Source organism: Polistes canadensis, unplaced genomic scaffold (genome assembly GCF_001313835.1).
Source record: "Polistes canadensis isolate GaletaPanama2010 unplaced genomic scaffold, ASM131383v1 scaffold_245, whole genome shotgun sequence".
NCBI classification, from domain to species: Eukaryota; Metazoa; Arthropoda; class Insecta; order Hymenoptera; family Vespidae; genus Polistes; species Polistes canadensis.
The window spans coordinates 21,712-44,948 of NW_014569792.1; the positions used below are offsets into that span (position 1 = coordinate 21,712).

A 23,237-nucleotide genomic window follows, 5' to 3' on the forward strand; every position below is an offset into this window, starting at 1 on the left:
TATTGACTCTGCGATGGTATGCATTTGTCGAGTGTAATTTTTCACTCTCTCTTTCTATCTGTTTCTGTTTCTCTTACTCTTAGATTTAAATTAAAAGAACCTGATTTTTTTATTTAAACAACGATCTCATTATCGATTATATTTATAATTATTATATATTTGTCTAACCAATAAATAGTTTTCTTAAGTATCTTTTTTTTTTTCAAGGGATATCCCATCCCGTTCAATCGGGGGTTTATATTATCGATTTACAATCGAAATCTTCTTTATTACGGGACAAAAAACATTTTTATACAATTTACAAGAATCATTTCTATCGTTACTTTTTATACGTTACAGCATAACCCATCATATCTCGGTCGGTTGAATCCCCAATACCTAGCGACAACATTTCATAAATTTTACTCTCGGCACGTTCGCGCGACACATGAATGATAAGTGTATACGTTTTGTACCTTTTTTTTTTCCTCTTCTTTTTTTTTTATTTATGCTTCCTTCTCTTCTTTTTATCGGTATCGTGCTTTTTTTTTATCTTCCTTTTTTTTTTTCTTTCCGACAGATTTTCACTTCCACGCCCACGAGTTTCGCGCGTTTCTGTTTTTTTTTGTTGTTGTTTTCACCAATCTCTTTGCTGCCCCTCCCTTCCCCACCCCCTTCTTCACTCCTATCCTCTCCCTTTTTTTTTATCCCTCCCTTCCTATCTATTCTAACTCGTCAGCCAAGGGTGAATCAGTGTTAAAGATCGAACGATAAATTAATGGAAAAGGTCCATTTCTCTATCTGTCAGTTCATCTCGTTTCCACGTATCCATGTACATACGCGTTTACATGTTCACACACAGACCCAGAGAGAGTGAAACACACACACGTAGGTTGACGTTTCGATACGGGTTTATATAGGAAGGGTGTCACGGTCTTTAACTCGCAAATGCACAACGTTCACTTTGTCGTATTAGATTCTAATAGTAGGGGAATAACTGGAATTGTCCCTTTTCTATCTTCTCATTCCTAAAAGCTTTTGACTTGGTTTAAGGTTCTATTGACACTTGCCAATCATTGGTATAGTTTAATCGAATCAAATGAAATCAAGTGCAATAAAGTATTGGTTTGAAATAATATATCTCATACTAAAAGTAGTAAGGTAAATCAAATGAAATTGAACGTGATTGAAATTGTAGGATTCGTGAAAAAATTGGGCTCGTTGGGACTGACCGAAAACCGGAAACTCGAACTATGGATCTTTCGCTTTCTGAGTGAGCTATTTCGGACCCACCGTTCACCAATTCCTTCACGAATTCATACTTATTTAAGTATTTAGAATGAAGGTACTTGTCCCATATTCTACACCCCTGCAACAACATTCGACCCTGCAATATTCCGTCATTTTTAAACTTCTTTTTTGAACTATCTATCCTTTTTACACGTCTTTACATCATAATCCTGAACGCTGCATGGCGACTAACTTCAGGTCTCTTGCCTAGTTCCACAGCCAACCGCTCAGTGTCGCTACTATTACCTAACCTCTTTTTGATATATCTTCAATGAATTATTTTTCTCTCATTGTTGCATGATCATAGAAGCGTGTTATAAAGCAAACCTGCATACCAACTGAACCCCCATTTGTAGGATTCGTGAAAAAATTGGGCCCGTTGGGGACTGCCTGGAGACCGGGGACTCGAAACACGGATCTTTCGCTTTTTGGGCGACTGCTCTTTATCCATTGAGCTATCTAGGACCCACACCGTCCACCAATCCCTTCACGAATTCATGCTTATTTAAATATTTGGCATGAATGCATGACGTCCTACAAAATTGGATTTTAGATCTTAATAACGATTGATGATGACGAATTATACGTTGAAATAAAAGGAACGTTTATAATGTTGATCATCTAACGCGAGGATAATTCGTATTTAAACGGAAGAGATCACATAGTAAATATTCGAATCAAGCAGAAGAGTCTCTGGTTACGTTACGTTACGTTCATATAACGTATCGTTCAGTAAAACGTTAATCAAGCAGTAATTAGGCTGAAGCTTGCGTTATCATCGTTTAGGATGTGATCCAGTAGGCAATAAATGTCGGTCCGGTTCCGGATTAAAGAGTAGTTGTATCCGGGAAGCTGCGATAATCGATAAACCGTGGTTACGAGAATTTTGTTACTAGTTAGATAGGTGGATAGATGTTACCTTTATTGTTTTAAATGAAATTTTTTCAATTTCACGTACGAAGAAAAACAAACTACGATGAAAAATCTCGAAAAAGGAAACAACAAGGATAAGAAAAAGAAAAGCGAGGAAAAAAGAATATCTCTCGTTTGGTTACAAAAAAACAGAAAACAAGGAATTATAATAGAAACAAGATTTTCGAAATGATCGTCGATGCGATACACGACGCGATAAATTATTTTCTCCCTCCCAACCCTCCCACCATTTTCCCCGTTAGGCGCCTATATGTCCGTTGCAAAAAAAAAAAGAAAAAACGCGCATTAATTAAAAGAGAAAAAGAATGAGAGTGTGTGTGAGAGAGAGAGAGAGAGAGATGGTATCGTTGGCGAAAAAGTTATAAATCTGGGAATGTCATATGCGGTAGGACATATAAATCTTCATCGAACAGAACTACTAAAGCCCAGACCGGTATACCGTTTGAATCCCTCTTTCGATATTGCAAAAAGTGATACGTTCAGCATGTAATGATCCGGTATTACACCGAAACCGCAAAAGGGGGGAAGGAGGAGGAGCATGAGAGGGCAGGGGGGAACGGGGAAAGGGAAACGTTATTGATTTACGTTAGTATTTTAATCGAAATCCGTCGCGGCGTTATCCGTAATCTGAAAAAATTTTTTGATTATTTAAAGATCGCACGCAACCACGTCGTAACACGAAACGGGGACAATTTTTTGTATTAAATTTATCATCCATTTCCCAACGCGAATTTTTCAATGCCCACCCCGCCCCACTACTCCTCGCCCGATAGTTCCCGTTTGTTCGGAAGGGGGATAATCAATTTTTTTTGGTCCTTTCCCTTCTTTTTCTTCCTTTCTCTTTTCAATTTGATATTCTCGACGTTTATTATCGCGCTTGTTAATCAAAATTTTGTTCAATTCCGTTTGAAATAATGTTATCTGTAATAATCCCATTTGTTAAAATTCGATCAGAAATATAAAGGAAAAAAGAAATGTGTCACAGGAAAGTTGGACAGGTTAACAATTTTTTAGAACGTTATTTCTATAGAACATTTGTCGTAATAGATTAATAAATAACAATGTTATAATTGAATATTTTTGTTACTCGAGTAAATATTAATTCGATACTTGTACGATGTATTAATATTACGTGAAAAAAAAAAGAAAACGTTCGAATCAATTAGTGATTCATCAGTAGAACGATTGTAAATGGATGATACAGGTACGGTGGGAAAGAAGAAGAAAATGAAGAAGAAGAAGAAGAAGAAGCAACAAAATTATCACACGATGACAAGCGTAACTCGTTTTCTATCTTTATATATCATATATATATACAAACACACATATATATCTATCTCTCTTAATCTTTTTCTTAACTCATCTTAAACGTGGACACTTTTCTATAATAAACGTTTCTCTACCTGACGTTTGATCGTGCCGCCGCCATTTTCTATGGCGTCCTCAGGGTCTCCATTGTATCTATAGAAAGTGAACGCGCTATGGTATTAAGGTGAGAGACTCCATTAGGATAAAACTATTTTTCTCCACGTATGCGTGATCTCACAACGTCGTCTGACTCTTATCCCCCGGTATCTTGTATTATTATATTCAAAAACCAGGATGCCTCCTCCTCCTCCTCCTCCTCTTCATCCTCCCCCTCCTCCTCTTCATCCTCCCCCTCCTCCTCTTCCTCCCCTGTTCCCCTTCCCTACTTTTCTGACGCTTTTGAATCGTCGTACGTAAAAAACATCCTTTCTAACATCCGTTGTTTTGAATCGCATCGTTCACGGTGGCGGTGGTGGTGATGGTGATGGTGGTGGTGGTGGTGGTGGTTATGGTGGTGGTGGTGGTTATGGTGGTGGTGGTGGTTATGGTGGTGGTGGTGAACGCAAGGATCACGAACGAGGAGAATATCGACTTGGGTCTGGAACTCTTCTTGAGACTGTTCAATCTTTTCGTGCTTTGCGATCGTTATTTTCGTATTTTTTAAACTTGACCCTTTACTTTTTCTTATTCTCTTTTTATCCCCTTAATGTTTTCACCTAAGTTAGGTGTAGTCATTTATTTTTGTAAAGGAAAAATAAACGAATCAAACGTCCGGTAAGGCAGGCAAAACGTTAATCTATTTCAACGTAGAAATGAAATGACACAGCAGCAATTCAAATGATCCAACAATGGTGCATAAAAAATATTAAAAATCAGAAAGAGAAAAAGATATATTAGAACTTGAAAAATATTGGTTATTAGGAAAATTGTGGAAGAAAATATTTGAACGATACGTTCGTAGTGGTTTTTTTATCCAATTTTCCTCTCTTTTCTTCTTCTTTTTTTTTTGGATAACTACCGAAAATCAGTGAGTAAAGTAAACAGTTAATGGAATAGAAATTGGGTTGGCAACTAAGTGATTGCGAATTTTAAATATAAACAAAAATTTTAAATGTTCCCCCTGAAAAATATAACTTCATTCAATTAGGTACTGTCCGTTTTTGTCGATGATCTTTTTGCCATAGTTCAGGACAGGTGTCATAATTTTTTTCTCCACATATATCAAATTTCTGATCTTTCCTATCAAAAAACTGCATTAAATATGATTTGTTTATCGATAAAATCTATCAACCTATCATCTGTCTGGTTGTATACGTACAATATATAATATATATCGTAGTATAATATTTTGGAAAAGAGTAAAACAGAAGTAGTGGTGTGTTTCCTTCACGGATCCGAAGGCAATCTCACCCTCGAAGATGGCATATACGCTGAGGTGAATCGCCTCTTTCCGAGGAAATCCGAGGTAATTGAATGCTCACCCTCCTCCCCGCTACGTTTCTTGTCTTCCCTCGAACGTCGCCTTCGTCATCCGGCCTCGTCCAACCCCCCTAGACTCCCCTGAACCCACTCGAACCTCTTCGAACCCCCTTTAACCACCCACTCGTCTATCCACCATCGTTTCCTCTCTCTCTCTCATTCACTCACTCACTCACTCTCATGGCAAAGAGAAAGGAGTTTGTTCTCTCATCCCCCTTTGCCATCACTCACGGACGCGGACTTGTAGCTTTCAATAAAAATGTAAATATGGCGGCGTAGAACGAGCCAATGACAGCGCTACATCGACGCGGACTCCGTGAGACTAGAAAGAGAGAAAGAGAGAGAGAGAGTAGGAGAGTATCATGGGCGCGAGCCTGTCGGCAGCCACCGCAGTAGCAACAGCAACCGGAAGGGGGATTGAGGGCTTGAAATGGGCTCCCTCTCGAAGATGGCGAAAGGAGGGAGGGTGAAAGAGCTCCGACGCGACTACTGCTACCTAGCAAACTCACCGTTCCCCCAGAAGAGGAGAAGAGGAGACGAGAGGAATGAAAGAGGGGTTGCCCCAACTCAGGGGTGTGGGCTTTAGGAGAATCCGAGAGGGGTTGTTCGAGAAGTAGGGGAAATAGAGAGAGAAAAGCAACCCTCCTACTACGTAACCAACCACCCCTTCTACTCTTTTCGCGAAATGTTGGAGTAGGAGAACTAGAATAAGAAGAAGAAGAAGTAAAAGAAGAAGAAGTAGAATAAGAAGAAGAAGAGAAACGGTGGGAAGTGTTACGGAGCTTTTCTGCTAGAGCGACGCCGCCACGAGTAGTAGGATGACTACAACCACGGCGAATACGACTACGATGACGCAGGTGCCGCAAAGCTTGACACGTCTCCGGCTGTTTTGTCACCTTCTTTTATCCTTCGAACTTTTTACAAGCTTCCCTCGTTAGAGGCCTCGCCCGCTTGCTTTCACCGTACCCGTTGATGGAGTAAGCCCCCATAAGGGCTCCCAACCAGGACGCTTTTTTAAAATCTCACCGTGTTACTACTACTAATACTAAACTCCTCCTCCTCTTACTCTTTCTTTCTTTCTTTCTTTCTGTTCTACCGCCCCATAGATCGGCCTGCAATTGTTTTTTCCTTGTTTTTTTTCCTTTTTCTTTTTTCCCCCTTTCTCTTCCTCTTTACTAAGAGGAAAAGAGTGTTTGCGTTGCCCCGGGTGACGATAGCAACGATCCGATCTTTTTTTGCCGATTTTTAGGATTTAGGGGGGACTACGACGAGCCCCTTTTTCCTGATCTCGATGAAAGCTGTCCTGGTTTAACGATCATCTCTCTCTTTCTCTTTCTTTGTCTCTCTCTCATATACCGACAAAACCGTATGATAATATTAAAATATATTTTTTCTTCTTTTTCTTTTTATGAATTCTTTCAACAGGGTTATTAAACCGAATAAAAATTAGTTACCCGACAGATAGATTGATAATCAACGTATCATATGTTTCTAATTTTTTCTGAGTTTGTTTTCTTTTTATACAGGGTGCCTCACATAACTCTTCTCACGATTTTTCAAATACTTGCAATGTATAGTAAGGTTCTAATAATTATTATAAAATTAGTAAATTTGATCTAACCTTAACCTGGGATTCCGACATTCCAAGTGCGTAAGCCAATTTGGCACGTTCCGGTCCAGCGAGATATTTCGTTTGTTCAAAGGTTTTCTCCAATGCGAATATCTGTTGCCCGCTGAAGGTAGGCCTCGTGTGTTTTTTCTTTCCACCCTCGTGTTCTCCTGCACCACCGCCTGCACCTGTCATCCCTTGCTGACAACCGAGCTGTTGCGATACTGTAAAGTAAAAAGAAAAACTTACCATGTAATCCTACAATTGAAAACATTACATTATATAATTATTTGTAATTTTTAAGAAATAAAAAGGAAGAAGAAAAAAGAAAAACCAAAGAGAGAGAAGAAAGTGGTGATAAGAAGAAATCGAAAGGAAAAGGGGAAAAAAAAAGATAAAACAAAAGTTCGAGATCTTTGTCTTAATTAGATGAGAAAAAGGTTCGAGGAGAATTTCCAAGGGTAATTAAGAAAAAGGGAGGGTAGGGTGAGTGGTCTTATGGACGAGGGCCACGCGGTTGGACGTATTTCTATGTGTGTGTATGTGTGTGGCATGTGGGCACGAACTTTCTCTATCTCTCTCTCTCTCATTTTATTTCACATGTATGAACAAGAGAAAGAGAAAGAAGAAGAAGAAGAAGAAGAAGGGCGTAGGGCGTAGGGTCGACACGACACAGTGTGGGTTGTGGGACTTTAATTTAATAAAGCAATTTGTAACGGAATACGGAACGAGGCAATAATGGCCAGTTGGCGGGGAGGGTTCTAATGAGCTGCTTACCGCACTCCCCACCCTTCACCCTTCCACCCTTCACCCTGTTCTACGATAGGTACGAGCGTTTCGCTCGATTCATCTTTCTCGTTCGTTTGCTTATTGTTTAGTAGGTACTATATGCCTTTATAATACACACGAAGAATATCTCTACTTTGTTCGATAATTGAAGAATTATTTTTTTGTTTTCAATTATCTACAGTTATATATTTTTAAGAGTATTAATGTAGTATATTATAATATTAGTATAGTGGAGTTGTGGAGTTCGAAACTCAGGATTTATGGAATTTTATCTTTGTAGAATAACCCATAGGAAAAGGGTGGTTGGTGATTGAGGAGGAGGGTTTAGAGGGGGTGATAGTAGTTTCGTACGACTATGCCAGAAATTGTCGGATTAATCTTTGCAACGTGTCGTCGTTGGGTACACGGTTATAATTTAATCGTTCGATTTAGACCGTACAAGTGATACGCGTGTCAAACACTATATGCGAATCGAATGGTAACGAGATAATGTACGTAAGCGATTATATAAACGCTAGTGTTATCATCGTAGCAAACAAACGTTTGTTTCCTACAATACTATTCCCGTTAACCGGTGATACAAAATCACGACACACAATTTCAAAGACAAATAATTTCTTTTCTTTTTTTTTCTTTTACTTTACAAATCAAATTTCATTCAGACACTGGTCTAAATTTAAACAAAACACAAAAAAACATTTGTTTTAACGTTATTTTTTATGAATAATTATCATACAAATGTTCATTATTTTTCTCCCACTTGTTGTTAACCCCCCGTTGTCATAATTATTGACACACCATAAAAATTAATTTCAAAACGTATCACATGTCGTACAAATTAAATTAAACTAACCCCCCTCCCCTTTTCCTTCGCAAATAAATCGCAAATAAAATAATTAATCTAGAAAACGTAGAAAAGGAACGGGGGTGTGGTGCTAGAGGATGGTGGATAGAAAATCATTGACGTAAAGAATACACAATAATTCCTAAGAGTTAACGATCTCAAAAACATTTTTCCCATCAGTTTGTTTCTTCTTTTCGAAGCTTTATATACGCTTTATATATAGATATATATCTATCCTCGTATCGAAGAAGAACGATATGGGCATAAAATACAGGAAAGGAAGAAGAAAACTAACGCGTTTAGATCCCTTTTGCCGATCGTACGACTGACTTTTCTCTCGGTGTGTCTCACGAGACCCATAGAAACGATCAACGTATCGCTATGGAATATAAAATATAACGGTGCCCGGTGTGTAACTTAGGTTCGATGCTACTACCCCGTTGGGGGTGGAGGTGGAGGTGAGAGTGGGACTGAAACTGAGGGAGGATTTCATAGAATAGGTTTGCTGGAACGCAAAAGGGGTGGAAAAGAGAGAAAGAGAAAGTAGAGAAGTGTAGGAAGGGGTAGGGGGTGTACTTTGAGTGGAATGGGGTAGGTTGGTAGGTAGATAGGTAGATAGAAGAGTTGAATGGGGGTGGGAGGGGTTTGAAGGGGACAGCAGGTGTGTATGTGTGTGTGTATGTGGGTGTGGATACTGTGGATGCCGCAGTTAAAATATTGCCAGAGTTATTCTCGCGAATATGGAAAACGTAGGATGGTAGGGGGTTGAAAGAGAAAAGGCCTGGGGTGGGGTGTTGAGGGGAGAATGGGGGAGTAGTTGGGAATAGAAGGGCTGATATTGAATATGATATTCTGGATCCAACGGATAGCCACAGCGGACTACCACCACCACCACCATGCCAGGCACCCTCTTATTCGTCCTCCTGCAGGAGTGACAGAACCTCGTGTACGCGTTTTGGTGAAACAACACGCCCGTACCCGTGCCCATGTCCATGCCCATGCCCATGGCTTTTATACTGACTCTTACATCTTTACGTTCTCGCACCCTTCCTTCCTTACGTCACACATGTGCTGCCCTAAGGGACAGAAAGAGAGGGTGGAAAGCAAGAGTACGCTGATCTATGCTCTCGAAAGGGGAAAAGACACCCCCAACCCTAACCCTTACTCCCTTACCCTCCTCCCACTGCATGCCGTCACGTGTTCTTTCACTTTGTTCATGATTTTTACCTCCTACTTCTTCTCTTTTTTCTTTTTTCTTTTTTTTCCCCGTCTGTGTGTCATTTGGCGGTCTACTATTATATTATACTATTTGATAACTGTTACGATTGGTCAGGCCCGATGTCGTCGATGATAGGATTTCGTCTGAACAAGCAAGATTCTTGATTTCCTTTTTTTTTGATATATCTTTAGGTTAGGGTTGGTTGCGTTGTTCGCGTTAGAACATCGTTTATTAGGGTTCAAGTATTTCTCCCCCATTTTTTTGCCTTTGTTTCTTGGAAACAACTAAGGTTCTTTGGTTCACGAAGTTAATGATTATATTTGGGATTATTGATTGATTCGCTTTTTTATCCATTGATTTTTATCTCAAAAATTCATTTTAAATTTTATTGATTTTTATTGTTGATTGTTGTTGTTGTTTGCAATTAATTTAATCGAATATTTATGTTGAAATGGAAAACAGATATGCGAACAAATCGGAGGAATATAATATCAGAGTAAAGCACGAAGCCAATATACAAGGAGGACGATCTTTTAGTGTTATAAATATGGCTGCAATATTCACAATGATTGATTTCTATTGCCACTAGAGAGCGCGTCGATTCGCATGGTCTGATTTTTCAAATATGGAGAAACCTACCTTTAACTTAGGAAACAAATAACAATAGCATAAAAAAAATATCGATAAATCATCCTATATATCTGTAAAAAGAAATTGTCAAATGGAATCAATTTATCTTTAACTCAATTAGTATAAAAAATGAATAATACTGTATGTAAAATCTAATTGCCAATTACCTTAGACAATTAACCACAAAATCAACAATATAAAATAACCTGTTGAGCTGTAAGAAAATGAATCCTAATCCTTGAATTAATCCTTAATTAAATTAAGGCTTAATGATTGAAGAAAAAACATCAAAGAGAACTATTTGTTTCATTTGTTTTATTTATAAAAATCACACGTACTTAAATTTGAACTTAAGAACACCAGCGCCGCCCTAGTGGAAAAGTAATCGCGATTTAAAAACGAAAATTGAATTTTCTTTCTTTTTTATCTAACAGTAAGTGAGAAACGTAATAATAAAATCGCGAATCCTTCATTCTATTTTTTCTTCTTTTTTTGTTTCAATTTTGTCGCGGTTTTAAACGAAATTTTTCGGTTTTCTCAACGACGGCAACGTCCAGGAATAGAAAAGAGAAAAAAAAAGATAAGAGTAGGAGAAAACAGGTGTTTTTTTTCTTTGCCTTATTTCATTTCATTCTCGTTGAGCAACGTTGTTTTCCGCTATTCTATTTCTTTCATTCTTTCTTTCTTTCTTTCTCTAATTAATTCCACTTGACATGTCTCACTCGTCGTCACGGTTCGGAGGTCAGTGCTTTTGCTTCTTTCCTTTCCAGGATATTGTTTAAAAAAGAGCACCATCGTTTCGTCGTCGTGGTCGTCGTCGTCATGGTCGTCGTCATGGTCGTCAAGGCAAGTGTTTTTTCACTTTCGGTCCCGTGATTTTCTTGCCGCAAAAGTAAACACTGGCAGCTGTCAAACCTTGCCGTGTTACGAGAGACCCAGGCTAGGGAAAGGTTGAAAACATCCGCAGGCATTCTCGAATACGAGAAAGGAAGAAAAAAAAAACTAGCGTTTATATATATGTCTGTGTATATGTGTGTTTTGTGTGTTGGTTGTCTCTTCCTTTTTTTACTCCCACGTTTTCAGTAATAAGCGTTATCTTTTGGGTGTCGAATGAAACTATTTACTATACTACTACTATTAAACGTTTTTAAAAAGAAAACTAGCTTTGTCACATTAGTTCTTTTGTCCGATTTTAACCACGCGTGTTATTTTCTTTTTCATTTTATTTTTTCTTTTTTTTCTTTTGCTGTTTTAGGACGATAACATAAAGTGATCATTGAGAGAATTCGTAAACCGTTTGTATCTTTTTCTTTCTCTCTTTTACTTGTTCCCACTTGAAAAGTTTATTTTATCTCAAATATCGTTATGACGTTAGTCAATGATATTATCGTCTTCCCTTCATCTGTTAATGATTAATTTATATGAAAATTCAACTTACACGTGTGTAATCTTGCCCGCCATGCCAAGGGATCACTGACCAAGCCCTGAAGACCCGGCCAATAAACAGCCGGATGTCTCGGTTCCGTTCTCTGTTGAAATTGTCCAATACCTGTGTCACAGAAGATTTTAAAATAATATTATTGTATTAGTATTTTTTATTATGATTCTATTAGGTTGGTGCATATGAAATGTCGGATTTTCTTTACATGTGAACGTTTTTCCACCTGTTTTCGTTATTTTCTTGTTTCTAGCATAACTTTGTTTATGGTCGTACTGTCCATTGCCAAAAGACTCTGAACATTATTTAATGTTTTATAATATATATTTTGCAAAAAAAGTTATAATAAAATTTCAGTTGCCGAAAAAGTCCTGATTAAAGGAACGAAACTTTCAATAAGATCGAAATAACGTTCTCAAATGTTTAACCTGTCTAACTTTCCTGTGATATATTTAATAATACAAACGTTTTGATAGTAGTTGGAAATAAAGGGTTTCAGTGTTGGGTGAGGTGAGGGAAGAAGAAGAAGAAGAAGAAGAGGTCGAATACCTAAGTCTTCCCTTTCTCCCTTTTCAGCAAACCAAGTTAGAAGACCCCCTTTAACAACTCCAATAGCTCATAACACTCACTCGTTCCATGGGAAAACGTTTCAATGATTTTAATACGTGTTCGAGACAACATAGATTTTCAAACGACGACGACGATAACAAATCATTCATATTGTTTGTAAGAAAATTCAAATGATAATAATAATAATCATTTGTATAATAAATAATATAATAGATAAAATACATATAATACGTGGGTTGTGAAATAGAATTTTTCAACATATATATATATTCTTATTTTTATTATTAATAATCATTTTTCTAAAATACCCCATAGAAAGATCTTTCGAACGGTGCTAACTAAAACGTTTAATTTCCTGTTTAACAATACACACCATTGGCAAAGTGGGGTGTATAATAAAAGGTTATTTCCGTTTTTAGTGTCACGTACGTCCTATGGGTGGGATTGGGGGGGTTGGGAGGAAGCTTTACCTGGAAAGGAAGACGAAAATGGAAACGAACACACGAACAGTATAGTGTCACACGAATCACCAGAGGACCACTGTGTCATTTGCTTTTGTCCGTTTGCTACCAAATCAAATGGAATTTATGGGGATCGTAAAGGAACACGGACACCCCCCCGTACTCTCATCAATAAAATATTAAAAGGACTTCTTTTCATCTTGTATACCGATCTGCCGTAATAGAAATCTATGACGTAATCCTTAATAAGAACCTGTAGCTTTGCGGAGTGAGAGAAAGAGAGAGAGAGAGAGAGAGAGAAATAGAAACGGAAGAAGAGGTGAAGAAAAAGAAGAAAAAGAAGAAGAAGAAGGGGGAGAAAACACTTTGCCACTTAAACGTAGACCCCCGGTGGTGATTTTTATAAGACATTTATGAGACACCACCATGGACAGTGGTTTTTTTGATTTAAACGACGAAAACATTGTAAAAAATAGAACGCTAACGTTTAAGGTGGCTTCTACGTTCGGTGATTATGATCGTCAATCAAAACGCCATCTCTCCTTTTCTTGATACTTGTTATGGGGAGGAGGAGGGATCCTAGTTTATTTTCTTTTTAGAAATTCTTACACGTTGAAAATTGAAATAGGATTAAAATCTATTTTTGATCTTTTTAAATAAGTGAGGGGCATGGGGGAAAAGAAAGTTGTAATTAATTTATATCACCATGGTGTTCTTTTTATTCTGCTACTGTATTTCTTGATCATTTTTAAGGGGTTTCTTTTCTTGACTAAAGCATAATATACGTATAAATCGTTAACACTAAACGTACTATGTAAAATTTTCACTAAAGAAATTTGTTTGTAAGTTATTATGCTATTTGATTAGTCCAACAATTCTTGGTTAACGTACAAAACCTTGGTACGTTTAATATTAAAATTATTTATAAAGTATCAAAGAAGAAATAGAGTAAATGTTACAAGACGTGATTTATTTCTTATCTTTTGATATTTTATTTTTTGTTTTATAGGAAAAAAAAGAAAAAAGATAAACGATGAGCCAATAATGAGAAGTTATCAGACGGCAAGGGTTGTATAACGCAGGACACGCGGCGTACTAGTATCGTAGGAAGTAATTAGTATCGGTCCGGTGCAATCAGCGTGAATAAAATACCGACGCATATTAACGTCGATTATTAATAATGATCGACGATTATTAACATCGACGGGTTGTGCCCAGGCTGAAAGCTTCGGTAATATCGCTAAAACGTATAGCTGTGTATTTCTACACCCTCCTAGCGAATATCGTTCAACAAATACATTCCGTCGGGTAACTCATCAATATATATGTATTATATAATATATACATATGTCTATATATATATATGGTTTATTCTAATAATGTAGAATACGTAAATGGTTGTTGTGTTCGTGCCTATTGCGTTAGCAATTAACGTAACAATCTCATATAGATAATGAAGTCATTTCGTCGGATTATATCGTTATCAATAATTTCATACCTTCTCACTTTTACTCATTCTCTACTAATTTCATTATCTTTACTATTGTTTCTTTCATTTTTCCTAACGTAATTATATCGTCGAACAATATCAATTTTAACTGTTTTAACTGCTGACGTATTTTTTCGAACATATGCCAAAAAATTGCGGTACTAATTGAAAAACACGAGCGTTATCGTGCTCTTTGCATTTTTAGGTTCTCAGTAGTCAAACGATTAATATATGATATTATTGGTGGGAAGGAAAAGTTTCATTACGTTTTATTGTGTTAGAAATTGTATTGTAAATTGGATAAATGGATTATTTTTTGATAGAAAACTTTGAAAATATTCATTCTAGTAGATTTCGTATAGTTGGTAACATTAGTTCTCGATCTCGATCGAATTTTTCGTATTTTTAATTTAATTCGATGATATTTTGAAAATGTTTATCATTTTTCTTTTTCATTGAACTCTATCATCTCCTTCTTTCTCTTTTATTTATCGAACACATTCTGAAAAATTGTTGTCTCTCGATCATGCGCGTAAAATCACGTATTATATCAATATTTACATTATCTTGATGTATTTTATTCGTGTAACGTATTAGAATATAGACAAGATTAAATATAATTGTACGGTAAAACTGTCAAAATGTTTCGCGAATATTTACACTTTGAAAATGTTATATATATATACTTCGATTACAAGATTCGATCACCCAACCTAACGCATCTCAATTTTATAAATTGTTTCATGCACGTGCGCTCTTTAAATAACGCGTATCGAACTTGCTGGGCTAGCTATTCATCAAAAGGTATCTCTCTGTTGCTCTTCCTATATAGAAATATATAAAGCATTTATTATATAGCGAATATGGTCGGTATAACGTACTGGTTGTTACAGTTAACATCCCTATATTATATCGATCCGCGAATATTTTATTTATAATCTTTAATCGTAGTCATAAATTGTAAAATGGTTGTTATTTCGTTGTCGCGAGTAAAATGTCGATTGTAAATCCAGGATAAATCGAAGTAAAACCCTTTAACGTATGCACGTGTGCACGTGTATACGTCCAAAGGGAATTGTAATATTATTTATCCACATTCATCAAGTGTTATCATTAGAATAAATCACAATAATATAATTGTAAAGTATGTAAGTACGATCGTAAACTATATAATGAGGATCTTTTTAAAAAGAAACAAAACAAAAAGAAAAAAGATTCCATTAACAAAAATCACTGACGTTGAAATTCGTACGAAAGTAGAAAACACTAACTTTGAGTTTTACTAACATAAGTCTTGTAATAAACATGCGTGTGTGTGCTGTGTGTATGCGCGCGAACAAGCTTCTCCAAAGAATATAATGCTTGTCACGTACATTGCTACACAATGAAGATATATAGCTCACGTAGATACACTTTCCATAGAATATACGAAAAAGACAATCATTATTATTCCTCTTTTATACAAAGTTTTGAACGTTGTCAAATATTTTAACGAACGAGTGAGTTCTAACAAGGAGACCTTACAGTTATGCCCTCACGGATTTTAACGAGCTGTGGTATATTAGTAGTATACTAGTAGAGCGTTATTGTGGTAAAGTATTTCATCTTAACGCGAAGCCAATTTTGAGAAATAAGCTTTTAAAGTTTTGATTTTTCTTGTATACATATTTATATCATCTTAAAGGCTAATATTTATCATGCTGCACGCTAGCATGCAGCTCTCGCTTCTCGTCCTGCTAGTTAGTGTTCGATCTTTCATGGGGGAAATTTTTTTTAATAATTTTTTTCTTATATATATGTGTGTAACACAATAAGCGTATAATATAACTATGCTCAGGGGTGACAGGGAGGGAGAGAGAAGTATAATGACATTTAGGTGGCATAAATAATTTCTTTTACCATTCTCGAAGACTATGATTGATATCTTAATGTCAGCCCGGATGCGGAAATCGATGATTTGTTACGTTATTCTTGCTTAGATAAATTTAAATAAAATTTACGCGATGTTGTTTAGATCGTACCACCTTCTACCACCATCACTACCACCATCACCATCACCATCAACATCACCAATTCGATGTGTTTCATTATTGTGAAACATAACAGCACTTCGCGAAGAGCAAATCGTTTAGAAATTTAATGCCATGAATGTTAAGCAACGGTTTGCTCGTTTGCGTCGCTCGTTAATGTACCGTGGGAGCACGTAATTCGGTAAGCATAAATTTTACTACCACTTTACCTCCCACGTTTTAACTCCGGTACGATCAAACACTACCAACCACCACCATCACCACCATCACAACCATCATCATCACCATCACCATCAACAGCATCATCACACTATCACTACCAATCACCATCATCATCATCATCATTATCATCATCGTCATCGTCATCGTCATCGTCACTAACACCATCGTATCTTTTCAATGATACCAAAGTTAATGTACATTCATTTTTTATTTCTTTCGTTCGCACGCTTTTACTTTCGAGATCATTTCGTGATTACTTGCTTGCTTGCTTGATTGCTTACTTATTTTTTTTCGAAATTAAGACTCGCGTTTATACCAATCGTAGAGAAAACATTTGATTCGAGTCAGTCGAGGAGAAGGAGGAGGAGGAGGAGGTAACAGGAATTAACTGCTAATGACGTTCCTTGAGAACATACTAATCGTAATTACCGTCGCTACTGCGAGAATTTTGTTTTTTTTTTTTATTATTTTTCTTCTTTATAATGTAACTCGAATATTTTTTGTTAACATTAAAGTGTCGAATTGAAAGTTATTTTATAACGATAATAATCACGCACGATTATATATATTATATTATATTAAATTATATTATTTTTATTTTTTTTTTGTTGGAAAAAAAATGAGATAATAAATCATGATCGTAAATTTGTTCGAGAGAATGATGGAACGTTTTTTCATCGTAATCGTAAGTTAAACACCACACACGTCGTCGAACGGATACTTTACGGAGAGTATATCACATTTATAACACACACACACACATATATATATAACTAAAATATTAGAGAATTATTTATATTAAAATAAGAGTTTTACATTAGATCAGATATTTTATCTTTATATAATCGTAACGTTGAAAGCTTTCCAAAAGATATTATTATGTCTATTTCCATTCGCGATATACTTTCTATTCTAACATCTACCCCTAATGTTTCCACGTTCATTTTATCCTTTTGATCTTTCCCCGGGAAAAAAGAAACAATTCGAGTTTGTGGCAATATTCCAACTTAGAATCTCGAGACATCGTTTTGTCTATTTTATGGACTTGGATTGGAAAACTTTTCTTAACTCCGTGCATCTTCCTTACCGAAAAAGTAATTCATGAAATTCAAACATATAATGTAAAATATAGGTACATATATACAATATATATTAAAAATTTCATTTAAATACGATTCACCCCGTTTCAATTCGTTTCGATCTTATAGTAACGTTATCAAAATGCATCATCAAAATAATTTGACATTACTTTCGTAACATTTCACAAATGGGAACAATTGAATGAATAAATCAGATAATTGAAAACCGAAAAAAATCCTATATAATCCCTGAGGACAAATAAAAAAAAAGAAAGGAAAAGGTGAGATGATAGATAAGATCCCGATATCGAATTTGACCCTTTACGAGGGTACCCATAAAAGAAACTGTATAAAACTTAATAAACAATTCCATGCGAGTGCGTTATTTCGTTATCGAGTAAGTTAATCGAATAAAAATACCTATAAGCAAAAAAACAAAAGAACAGAAAGAAAGCAGAAAAAAAGTGTAAAATGTAAAAATGATACTAACCGGTAGACGCGGTGAATCCTGCGTGCATGGCGTAACGTGGTGCGGCCATGTGTTGGGGATGGGGCGCCGGTTGAAGGGCCGCATGCGAGGCGGGTACGGGAGGTTGCGGATGCGCGGCCGCCGGTCTCGAGAGTATCGTATCTATACCATGAGGATTGCTGCCGACTGATGTGATCGAGGTTGCCGGACTGTGTTTTCCTGTGCTGCCCGTCGGCGAGGATTGTCCACCTTGGGTGGTCAACGTCGCTAGGGGAACACTTATGCGAGGCAATTGGATTCCCTGTTGTTGTTGTTGCTGCTGATGTTGTTGTTGTTGTTGTTGCTGTTGTTGTTGTTGTTGCTGTTGATGTTGCTGATGTTGTTGGTGTTGTTGTTGTTGTTGTTGATGACTCCGTTCTGCCATTGAATGTAAAGCAGCCAATGGTTGATTACCTAGCATCCCTCCACCAGCTGCACTTAAGTTGAGGAATTGCAAAACGTGGGGCGCGGCAGCGGCATGAAAATCGTGAAGCCAGGGTGGCCTCGGAGGTGGTGGCGAATGGCTCGAAGTCGGTGGTGGCGAGCACGAACCCAATGACGAACCTGCCGATGAACTGCGGTCACCCTCGGCTAAATGACTGTTTCTTCTGTGTTGGTCGCTCAACGAAGACATATTGTCACCGATTTCGAGCTCGGCTTCCGGGCTTGATCTTTGTTGAAGTTCCGGTTCCCCGTTATCACCGCAGTTCTTGTTGCTTCCTCCGCCACCTCCACCCCCGCCAACTCCACCACCGCCACCGCCACCACCGGCAACTCCTCCGCCGCCACCTCCGCCGCCGCTGCTGGTCAGAGAACACACCATCTCGCACCACGCATAATTCGATAGTGAACGGTAAATCTTAACGAGACGTTCTTTAACGGTCCGTCAATTATGCACGATTTACGTTAGCGCGTTTGTGCGTAAACAAAAGTGCGTGGTTTTTCTTTTTTCGTTTTATATAAGTCTAACTGAACACACGAGTGATGTATATGTATGTGTATATCTTTATTGACCAACACACACGAACTTTTCCTACGGCTTTATTCGCTTTTCACTAGGTGCCCCCTTTTTGACCCTTACAAAGATCCCACGAATTTTTCAATCTCTTCCTATCAAAAGAAACGGCTGCGATTCTTCTTCTTCTTCTTCTTCTTCTCTTTTCTTCCTCCTTTTTCTTTTTTATTCTACTTCCGGTTGAACCCACCACCAAACTTGGACAAAAAAAAAACTCGTTTCTCCTATTGGAATAATCGTCGTCGTCGTTGTCGTTGTCGTTGTCCGTAGTACTAATAATAGTAATAGTAACACGACACGAAAATAAATCAATTTCAATTTCACGCGATGTTCTTATAATTTATTAAATAAAACACGACAAAAAATCATTTACACGAGTGTTAAACGCCGTTGTCATTCGTCACAATAATCACGTTCACCGGTTCGTTTCATAACAGATGCACCCACTTATAGATATTCGCGAGTTAAAAAAGGCGTCGTCGTCGTTGGTCCAGCAGCAGCAGCAGCAGCAGCAGCAGCAGCCGGCACCCGACGTGGTCTAGTCGATGATGGTGAAGTGCTCACGCGAGAATGGAGTAGGTTCGATCGTGAATCCACGGTGTATCCACGGTGGTCTCCATCTACAACAGAGTACGAGAAAGGAGTCGTGGGACTCTCTGTCTCTGTCTGAGCGTCGATCTCTTGGAGAATATCGTCGGTCGACTCTCCGATGGCTGGTAGGTACAACGACTACTCTCTCACTACTGGCAACTGCACTCTCTCTCTTTCTCTCTCTTTCTCACACACCCGTATTCATTACACATAGAAATACTCACACTGAAACACCGTTCTCACGCAGGCAGGCAGGCAGGCAGATACATATAGATACTAGACGTTCTCGAAAAGGGTCCTCTCCACCACCACCACCTCCACCACCACCTCCACCTCCTCTTCTTTCTCGTCCTCGTGGTAGAACCATGAGAGAAAGAGAGAGAGATAACTGTCGGGATAGGTCTGCCCCCAGGACGCGTGGCGTTTAAGCGAGGGGCGAGAGCGGATTGGCGTCCCCCTCGTGGGACGGCCCTGCCGTAAGGGGCGGTACCAAATGCTGATTGGTTGCCAGGATGTCGTTCTAACGGAAGAAGAGGTGTTCCGGGCGGGGCCTCTCAATCTCGCGTTAGCTTCTTGTTAAGCGTCTTTCATTGTGTGTTTAAATTCGTAATTTATGATCCCGACTGAATAAAACAAGAACTTGCTGGTTCGCTTGCTAGCTAGCTAGCTGGCTTGCTAGCTTGCTGGCTGACTACTTGGTTGGTTGGCTCGTTTGTTGGTTGGCTAGCTGGCTGACTGGCTGGCTGGCTGGCTGGCTGGCTGGCTGGCTGGCTGGCTGGCTGGCTGGTTCTGTTCAGTTTCCTCGACGACCACGGTGACACTGTAGCTTCGATAACTTCCTTCCTTCTTGTCTCTTCCAAGAGAATACTCTCTTCTATTCGTTGTCCTATCTCTTTCTTTCTAAAACCCCAACCCCCGCCCTCAATCCTCAACCCCAACCATATTCTTTCTCGCTTTCTCTTTCTTCCTCTCAGTTCCTCTTTCAGTTTCCTATTTCTGTCTCTGTTGAAATCGACTTATTCGCATCCGATGGTTCACTTAGTCCCCCCCGTTCCGCCCCCCACTTCCTCGTCCACTTCCACCTCGTTCTTTACCCCGCTGCCCACTTGTTTCCCCTCAGCTCGTTTTGGACATCCCTCGAACGTACGTACGGGGTTATATGCGCGCGTCAACGAGAATTCGGTTACTTCGTACTCGATGAACCATTGCCTCGGGCCAGGACATAACGAATGTTGGGATGAACTCGCCGCTTTTCTGGCACTCAACCAACGTAATGATCGGCCCGTAAGTGTCCAGGCGCCTCCCACTCGACTCTTTCTGTCTTTTTCTCTTTTTCTTTCTCTTTCTTTAGCTCTGTTTATCTCTTTCTCCTATGGCCTTCTTGTTTCTCCATTCGGACGGCGAGATATTTGGTCGTTTGGAAAGAAGAAGAAAAAAAGCAACGTTTAAGAGGTTTTCAGAAAGATTTTATTTTCGGTTGTACGAAGTTATATTGTTATTTAGAATTTAGGATGTTAATGTGTTAAAAGAATTTTGTTTTAAACTGATAATAATTGATTTGCTAAGATTTGTTTGTGTAATTGATATTTTGAAAAATACCTAATTATAAATTCCAATTGTAAAGTCTCATAAATAAAAACAAAAATATAATATCATATACCGTAACAATATTAACAAAATATTCATTCGATCTAACATATACACATAATCTATATTTACAATACCAGACAAATCTAACATAATTTGATAACCAAGGATAAAACAGATCACGTTTCTCATACGAACTTATTTACCCGAGCCTGCCCGAAGTTCCGCTACCCAAGAATGGGTTCGGGGGTTGGGGTAGGTTGAACGGGAGGTAGTAGCGTAATTAGCGTGGCAAGAAAAAAATTGGCAAAAAGGGGGTGGGGCAGGGGGCGTTGGGTGATGGGCGGAATGGGGCGGCGCCCGTCGCTAACTTTCTCGTAGAGCTTCGATTTTCCCTTTCGATGAGTTATAACGGTTGTTTATACGATGCTATTTATCGCGGATTACGAAATTTAAGGGAACACTCGCTTGAACCTAGCTAGCTAGCTTGCTAGCTAGCTACCTTTCACGGTTAAGTTATTTGTAACGTTTTCCTCGTAAGTACGTTACGTACGACGATGACTACGACGACTACGACTACGACTACTATGACTACGACTACGACTACAACTACGATGGGCGACCGCTTTTCCAATATTCCCTTGCGTTTGGAACGGGCTTCGACGGGAAAGAAATTTACCGACTTTTCTTACTAAAGTTTCTTAGTCGTTTGCGTTACGAGGGAAGAAATAACACCCGGGGGCTCGCACGAGTTCTGTAAATTTTTACGAACCCCCTTTCCACCACCCAACACCAACACCACCACCCTCATCCCTCTTTTTTTCTCTTTCAACAAATGAAATGTTACTGATCGTGGTGTATGCTTGATTATGTATCAGATCAGTCCAAAATTTCGTACACATTAGTTTTTAGAAATCTTGTTTAGTTAGAGACACATTTAAACAGTGGATCAGATCGCAGAAATGATGCATTTATTCTCATGGGGAGAGTTATTCGCCATTTAAAAAAAGATAAGAAATGTATCCAAGCTTGGAAAGTGGGTACCACACGAGCTAGAACTTTTAGAGTTACCTGATATTTGTATATGTAAATATATATATATGAAAATGGATGTTAATGTAAAAATAGGAAAATTACTTTGAAGAAGGGAGTGGGATACTACTATTATTATACTTAAAAATATTTCTATTAATAATATAAGCGAAGGGGGTTAGGAGGGTGGCTCGTTTAAATGAAAGACATTCACAAATTTATCACTCTTTCGTTTTGAAAATATCAATTCTCGCCTCCTCGTCTCGAAGACGTTAAGCCCTTTTTATCGAGATGACTGATGGCGAGAGATACGTATTTTGTGAATAAGGGGCGCCTTCTTTCCTTCCTTCCTTCCTTCATTCCTTCATTCCTTTCGTTCGTTCGCCAGGTAATCTAACGAGCCCTGGGTATAATAAGACTCTTTGTATCTGAAATATTATATCTTTTTCTTACCTTTTATTTTCTTGTCTTCACAAGTTGAATCCCGTATTCGTAATTTTACATTTTCTTTCGTTTAATTTTTTTGTTTTTTGTTTTTTTTATTGGTAAAATAATCTTCAAGAGATACAAAGATTAAAAAGAAAAGAAAAAGAAAAATGAGATCGAGGTTTAAATATCAGAGAACCGCGTGTCCAGTCAAGTGGCAATAAAATCGTTTTTCATTCGCGAAGAATGAGAGGAAAAGAGAGAGAGAGTGAGTGAATGAGTTGGGGAACGCGTTCGGAGAATTATTTTTAATAATTTACCGGCGGAGATAAGCGTCGTTGTAGAGAGAACGCCATATGCTTCACGGATTTCTACGAGTATTAAGTCCTAGTTATATCGCGCATCATTACGGGTAGGCAGACGTTATCGTGGTCAACACGGGCGTATCGAGTAGTAATATGCAATAGTAGTAAAATGAATAACAATGTAAACGAAAGACCGAGATAATTATGTACATATGCCTGATCGAAACGTGACACCGGCATCATGGTTTTTTTTCTTCTTCTTCTTCTCCTACTTTTACTGAAAACTTCGTCCAATCGGTTGGTTAAACTACAAAAATTGTCAATCTTTTCATTTTTTATGTACAGTATATCGATAGTGATAACATTTTTAGTAATTCATACATTTTATTCGATTTTATTTTCCT

At 38.0% G+C, this 23,237-nt stretch overlaps 1 protein-coding gene across 1 annotated transcript in view; it reads right to left on the reverse strand.

The window, feature by feature from the left end:
* The window catches only part of LOC106790540 (homeobox protein Nkx-6.1-like), a 29,755-nt gene extending 11,055 nt beyond the window's left edge, over window positions 1-18,700 (reverse strand). Inside the window, exons 1-3 of the mRNA XM_014755518.1 lie at window positions 17,860-18,700; window positions 11,519-11,629; window positions 6,611-6,822 (exon numbers count right to left, since the gene is read on the reverse strand). Coding sequence (XP_014611004.1) covers window positions 6,611-6,822; window positions 11,519-11,629; window positions 17,860-18,700 — 1,164 coding nt within the window. The remainder of the gene's footprint in view (window positions 1-6,610; window positions 6,823-11,518; window positions 11,630-17,859) is intronic.
* Window positions 18,701-23,237: the final 4,537 nt, after the last annotated feature.